Source organism: Pteronotus mesoamericanus, unplaced genomic scaffold (assembly GCF_021234165.1).
Source record: "Pteronotus mesoamericanus isolate MK-2021 breed Mesoamerican mustached bat unplaced genomic scaffold, CSHL_Meso_final contig_78, whole genome shotgun sequence".
In the NCBI taxonomy this organism is placed as follows: Eukaryota; Metazoa; Chordata; class Mammalia; order Chiroptera; family Mormoopidae; genus Pteronotus; species Pteronotus mesoamericanus.
In genome coordinates, this window is record NW_026555258.1 from 676,029 (window position 1) to 682,028 (window position 6,000).

Consider the following 6,000-nt stretch of genomic DNA (forward strand, 5'->3'; position numbering starts at 1 on the left):
CAGGGCGGAGCTCAGTCAGTGGGAGAGGACGTCCCTGGCAAGTGGGCTTATCAGCCCTTAATGCCCTGGTCAGCAGAGGCGGAAACTGAGGCCGGGCCGGGCTCTTCGCCGCTCTGACACACTCCCCAGCTTCCTGGGCCTGTGCCCCGCCAGACACCGGGGCGTCCAGCTCAGGGCAGCGGGGCTCCTGGCGGGGCGAGCGTGTCCAGAGCCGCCCCCTCCCAGGCCGATGCCCCTCTCCCCCCGCCGCCCGGCCCCCAGCCGGGCCCCCACCTTGCCGCACCACGGCCGTGGACGCTCAGGTCCCGGCTTGCTCAGCCTGCCTCAGGGGCAGGCCTCCCCGCCCGGCGCCCCCCACGGTCACACCCCCTTGTGCTGGGGCACAGCCCCGCCAGCCTGACCCTGCTCTTGGGTGACTCCCCGGGGCGGGCCCTGGGCCGGGGAGGGAGGGCGGGGGCCCAGGGAGCCTTAAAGAGCCGCCTGCCCCGCCCGCGGGGCCACAGCTCCAGTCATGGCTGAGACCGCGAAGCTCCAGCTGTTTGTCAAGGTGCCGCACGAGCCGGGCGGGGGCGGCCTCGGGGCGGGGGCACTCGTGGGGCTCCCCTTTCTGGGGTGGCTGATGGTTGGGTCTCCGCGTGTCCGTGGTGGGGCTTGGCAGCCCTCGGAGGCTGGGTGACGTGGGGTTAGCCCGGGGGAAGAAGGGGTGGGGGTGGCCTGTCCCAACACCGGCCTGCGCTCCTGGAGGAAAAGCCCCCCCAGCGGGGAGGTGCCGGCCAGGCAGCCAGTGGCGGGGCCCCAGTGGAGCCGGGGGTCAGTGCAGCAGAAAGGCTCTGGGCCCGGCAGCCCACTGGGGCCCCGACCTGGGGAGCCCCTCCTCAACTTCGGGCGCGGGGCGGCTGGTGCCGCAGCCTCGGTGCCCATTCGGCGTGTGAATCACTCGGAAAGCAGCTCGCTTTGCTCACCCCACCCCGAGACCAGCCTGTGGGGCCTGGGGCCTGGGCCCTGGTCTCTGCCCAGGGCCCAGGCTCTTCAGATAAGGGTCGGAGGACCAGGCCCCAGAGCCAGGGCGCCCCCGCCCCCGTGCCCGCCAGTGCCGGCTCTCAGCCTCCCACTTCCGGCAGCTCTGAGGCCCCCCCCACCGTCAGGGACCAAGTCAAGGGCCCTCACCGGCCGCCTGCTGAGGCCGTGCCCATCGGAGCCGGGGCTGGGGCCTGGCACCAGCCTCCTGGCAGCGGGAGTCCAGGTCCCACCCAGCCAGGCGGCAGGGCTCCTGGGTCTGCTCCCTGCCCTGACCCCTGCAACCCCGCCCCCAGGCGAGCGAGGACGGCGAGAGCGTGGGACACTGCCCGTCCTGCCAGAGGCTCTTCATGATCCTGCTCCTCAAGGGCGTGCCCTTCACCCTCACCACCGTGGACACGCGCAGGTGAGCCCCCACCCAAGCGGCCCCTTTCGGGCCTCTGCCGCCCCTCTGGCCACTGCCTCCCCTCCCTCGTGCCCGCAGGTCCCTGGACGTGCTGAAGGACTTCGCCCCCGGCTCGCAGCTGCCGATCCTGCTCTATGACGGCGAGGCCAAGACAGACACGCTGCAGATTGAGGACTTTCTAGAGGAGACCCTGGGGCCCCCCGAGTGAGAGTCTGGGCAGAGCAGGGGGGACAATGGCGGGGCGCCCGGAGGGGCCCCCCAGGACAGGGCCCAGGGAGGGCGCAGTGGGGCTGCAAGGGTCTGACCCACGTTCCCCCGGCTCTCCCCCGCCCCAGGTTCCCCAGCCTGGCGCCCCACTACAGGGAGTCCACCACCGCGGGCAACGACGTCTTTCACAAGTTCTCCTCGTTCATCAAGAACCCAGTGCCCGCGCAGGACGATGGTGACAAGGGTGGAAAGTCGTGGCGAGGGTGGGGGAGTTGTGTTCCAGGTCGGGCCCTCAACGAGCCCCCCACCCCCGCCAGCCCTGTACCAGCTGCTGCTGCGGGCGCTCACCAGGCTGGAGAGCTACCTGCGCGCGCCCCTGGAGCACGAACTGGCCCGGGACCCACAGCTGCGTGAGTCGCGCCGCCGCTTCTTGGACGGTGACCAGCTCACACTGCCCGACTGCAGCCTGCTGCCCAAGCTGCACATCGTGGACGTAAGCACGGCCCCGGGGCGGCGGGGTGCGTGCGGGGGGGCGGGGCACGCCCCGGAGGAAGCCCTGACGCACGGCGCCCCTTGCCCACCCGCAGACGGTGTGCGCGCACTTCCGCCAGGCGCCCATCCCCGAGGAGCTGCGCCGCGTCCGCCGCTACCTGGACAGCGCGCTACAGGAGAAGGAGTTCAAGTACACGTGTCCGCATAGCTCTGAGATCCTGGCGGCCTACCGGCCCGTCGTGCACCCCCGCTAGCACCCCCGCCTCTGCCGCCACCTCTGTGCACTTGTCTACAGCCCCATAAAGCCATCTCAGCTCCAGGGAGCATGTCGCACACCCCGGGGACCAGGGGGCCCAGCTTCTGCCACCCCTAAGCCCCCACCGTGGCCTGCTCAGTTCCAGATGACAGCGGCAGAGCAGCCGGTGGGTGGGGTACAGCCCCTCCCCCCACCCATCAGGGATGACAGGGACTGGCTTGGGCTCCCAAACCAGTCAGGCCAGGGCGCAGCGTTAGGATGGCCGAGGAGGGTGGGGAGCACAGCCCAGCCGGGGCAGCTCAGGGCTCCGAGCCAGTGGGCGGGGTGGCCCACATTCCTTGGCCCCACCCGCGGGGGCAGGCCAGGTCCCTGCCCTCCCGCAGGACCTACTATGTGCATGGTGTTGGGTACTCGAGGCCATGTCCTGCTCTGCGGGGTCCGGAAGGGGTGTGTGCCCCATGGGGTGGGAGGGTTCCAGCCCTGGGAGCCCTGGGCGGGCCGGGCAGAGGCAGCCGGGCGGGTTGGGGAGCCTGGCGGCCCCTCCCCCAGGAATCCAGGGCCTGACACACCTGTTCACCTCGCACCCAGGTCGCGGGGGGTGGGGGACGCCTGGTCTCTCTCCCCGAGCCCCCCCCCACCATGGGAGCCGCAGGCTGGCCATGCCCTCTGCCAAGGAATCCGTTTATTTGCTGGGGAAGGAGCTCAGAGAAGCAGGCTTGTTCCCCCCACGCAGCAGTATGGGCGGGTGCATGACGTGGGGTCTCGGGGGCCGCCCCCCTCTCACAGGCAAGCTTCTGGCGGGGCCACACCTTGTGCTGCACGGTCAGAGGTCATCAAAATCCACACCACTGGCTGGTTTCTTACTGGGAGAGAAGAGGGGGTGACATCATGGGGGAAGAGAGGAATGGGCGGGGTCCGGGGCTGGACCCTGGTCACAGGGGCGGGGTGGCGGGTGGGCACCTTTTGAAGCCAGGGTTGATGAGGGACTCTCCAGGACACCGCCTCCTGACCCCAGGTCCAGGGCAGCCTCTCTGAGAATCTGGATCCACAGGGAAGGCAGGATTGGGGGGCGGGGGGGTGGTGCCTGAATACAGTAGGACCCCGGGGCCACAGCCACCTCTACACGTAGACAGAGCCTCTCTCTGGAGCTTGAGGCTCATCATGGGGAAACTGAGTCAAGGCAGAATGAGCACGGCCCCAAGCCAAGTCAGAGAGGAGAGGGCTACCTGGTAAGAACTCTGGGGGCCCCGCTGGCCGAGCGCTCTTCCTGGGGCTGGCGGCCGTCTCCTCCACAGCTGGGGACAAGAGCCGGGAATGAAGGCCTGGGCAGGGGGACCCCAGGGAGGCTGCGGGTGCCCGCCCCTGGTCCTACATGCCAGCTGCCGCTCCAAGCTGCACACGCGCTCCGCCAGGCCCAGGGTCAGCGCCTGCAGCCTGGAGGCTGCCTCTGGGTCCGGCACTTTGGACAGCTCGAAGCCCAGCGCGGAGGGCCCGCCAGCGAGGGTCAGGGACGCTCCGTCCTCCTGCAGCGTGAACGCCACCGCTTGCTGCTTGAAGGCTGCCCTGGGAAAGGAGGCGCGCTGAGTGCTGGGGCCGGACCCACCAGCCCCTGACCTGCCCTTCCGACTGGCTCAGGGCTCACCTGAAGCGGGGAGTGACGTCCTCTGCCGCACTCAGGCCAAAACGGGCTTTCTACGGGACACGGGGGCTGGTCACCATCTCTCCTTGACCCTGGAACCACTGGCGACCCCCCAAAACCTGCCCGACCCAGAGCCACCCGGGACCCCAAGCCAATCTTAGGACCACAGCTCAGACCCAGGGAAGGGCGCCCAGCCCCCTTCCGGGGAGTCCCCGACAGCCCCCTTCCTCCGCTTGGGTAGTCCGCCCTGCAGGCGTGGGGGACTGGGGCTGCGGGGCCCGCCCGGGGGCCCCGTTACCCACGAGGGCCGCCAGGCCGTCCGGCGTAAAGCAGGTGCTCCAGAGCGCCGCGCCGTCCGTCACACTGAGGGGGAGGGGCTGTCAGGCGGCCCCGCCCGCAGAGCCGCCCGCGCCCCCAGCGCCCCGCGGGACCGTCACTCACTAGAGGCTGAAGCCGCCTCGGCCGCTGGCCCCAGCTTCCTCCTTCTCGCAGTAGCATATAAAGCGCGGGGGCCCGGGGCCCGGCGGTAACGTGCAGAGAGGCGGAGGTAGCGGCGGCGGCGGCGGGACCATGGTTCTGCGAGCGGAGGGCCAGAGACCGGGCCGCCGCGGCTGCGGGCCCAGGGCGCCTGCGCGGGCCGGCGGCTGCCGGAACCGGAGGCGGGGCCTGCACCGGTGGGCGGGGCCTGAGGCGGGCCCGAGCCGAGTGGGGTCTACACGGGGCGGAGCTTAGGGCCCGGGTCTGGCTCGGAAGACCTTAGACCGGCTCCGGACTGACGGAGCGGAGCAGGCGGAGCTTAAAACGCCGGGCGGTTCTATCTGGGAGGTGCTGACTTAGGGGGCGGGGCTAGGGGGCGGAACCTACGTTTCTGGGGCGGGGCTTCGTGTGCAGGGCGGGGCTCCCGTGTTCGGCGGTTAGAGCTCTGGCCAAACAGCGCGGTCCGGGCTCCAGCCCTCGTGCCCGCGGAAAGGTCTTTTCGGGCTGTATTCCCTTGCGCGTCCGCCATCCCCGCTGAGCCCCGGGTTCCCGCCTTCGCGTGCGAATCCCTGCCCCGCGCCCAGCCCTGTGCCGCTTCGCCCCCTTGCTGGTCCCCGCGGCCTCCCTCTGGCCTCCACACCCAAGTGTCTCGCCCTCGCCTTTAGATACAAACGCAAAGCTTCCTAACGCTGAACAAGTCAAAATACGAAAGTGAATAAAGCATGACCACCAGGGCAAAAAGCCTCCTTCCCTCACTCGTCCATTCGTCCCTGTGCCTCTGTGTTCTCGCCTGGAGCACACCGTGACCCATAGGCATGGCCGCCGGCCGCCTTGTGAGATCTACTGGGGTAGGCAACGCACACAGGAAACATGGAACTCCTGGGCAGTGCCAAGCGCCGTCGGAGCTGGGGGAAGAGAAGCTGAGCGCCCAGGATAGGGGGCTCCCCGGCGGAGGGGGCAGCTAGGCTGAAGTCCCACCGTGGGCTTTGCAAGAGGGCCAGGGCGACCTGGTGGTGGCGGTAGGGAGGGTGGCAGGTGAAGTGCGGCTAGGCTAACACGTCCCTAGCCTGCCTTCAGCCCGCCAGCCCCGCCTCCTGTTTTCTCCTGGCCCACACCCTTCAGGCCCCCAGGGGCTCCGCCTCAGGGCCTTTGCGTGCACCTTCGCCTGCCTGGCTGGCTTTCCCCCAACCCACACACTCCCCTTCAGGCCTCTGCTCGGCAGTCACCTTCTCAAGGAGGCCTTGTCTAGTCACCTTATATAAAACATCAAACCCCTGCCAACATCTGACCTGTTTTACTTACTTTTCCCCACACGTGGCACAACGTGAAGTACATTCTGGTTCACTGGTTGTGGCCGCAGCCTTTAAGAGGAACCCCAGCGATCCCTGTCCTGTGCTTACGCCCCTGCAGGTTCCTCCTCCGAGTCTCACTGAGCCACCTGCTCCGAGCCAGCGGCACGTGGCCGAAGTGAAGGACGGCCACTTCCTCCTCCTTCTCGAGTCGCTC

At 69.3% G+C, this 6,000-nt stretch overlaps 2 protein-coding genes across 5 annotated transcripts; one reads left to right on the forward strand and one right to left on the reverse strand.

Annotated features, from left to right (window-relative positions):
* Nucleotides 1-498: 498 nt before the first annotated feature.
* Nucleotides 499-2,381, forward strand: CLIC3 (chloride intracellular channel 3). Its single transcript, XM_054584771.1, has 6 exons — nt 499-547; nt 1,314-1,423; nt 1,502-1,627; nt 1,759-1,865; nt 1,948-2,123; nt 2,218-2,381. Exons 1-6 carry the CDS (start codon nt 512-514, stop codon nt 2,374-2,376), a joined length of 714 nt encoding a protein of 237 aa, XP_054440746.1. The 5' UTR covers nt 499-511; the 3' UTR covers nt 2,377-2,381.
* A 735-nt stretch (nt 2,382-3,116) lies between these two features.
* Nucleotides 3,117-4,627, reverse strand: PAXX (PAXX non-homologous end joining factor). Of its 4 annotated transcripts, none has more exons than XM_054584770.1 (7): nt 4,459-4,627; nt 4,320-4,380; nt 4,021-4,070; nt 3,751-3,941; nt 3,605-3,673; nt 3,339-3,423; nt 3,117-3,241 (listed from the first exon to the last, which is right to left on the reverse strand). In XM_054584770.1, the coding sequence occupies exons 1-7, from the start codon at nt 4,587-4,589 to the stop codon at nt 3,202-3,204; spliced, it is 627 nt and encodes a 208-aa protein (XP_054440745.1). In that variant the 5' UTR covers nt 4,590-4,627; the 3' UTR covers nt 3,117-3,201. The 4 variants fall into 4 exon arrangements, with proteins under 4 accessions (XP_054440745.1, XP_054440742.1, XP_054440744.1 ...); XM_054584769.1 differs by having other exon boundaries at nt 3,139-3,237; XM_054584767.1 differs by having other exon boundaries at nt 3,605-3,941.
* Between the last annotated feature and the right edge of the window lie 1,373 nt (nt 4,628-6,000).

Coding starts and splice junctions, on each gene's coding strand:
- PAXX (XM_054584767.1), bottom strand. CDS start 4,589: ATGGTCCCGCCGCCGCCGCCGCTACCTCCGCCTCTCTGCACGTTACCG. Junction 3,424..3,604: donor GCCCCCAGAGTTCTTACCAG/GTAGCCCTCTCC, acceptor CCTTCCCTGTGG/ATCCAGATTCTCAGAGAGGC. Junction 3,242..3,338: donor ATCAACCCTGGCTTCAAAAG/GTGCCCACCCGC, acceptor CTTCTCTCCCAG/TAAGAAACCAGCCAGTGGTG.
- CLIC3 (XM_054584771.1), top strand. CDS start 512: ATGGCTGAGACCGCGAAGCTCCAGCTGTTTGTCAAG. Junction 548..1,313: donor AGCTCCAGCTGTTTGTCAAG/GTGCCGCACGAG, acceptor CCCCGCCCCCAG/GCGAGCGAGGACGGCGAGAG. Junction 1,424..1,501: donor ACCACCGTGGACACGCGCAG/GTGAGCCCCCAC, acceptor TCGTGCCCGCAG/GTCCCTGGACGTGCTGAAGG.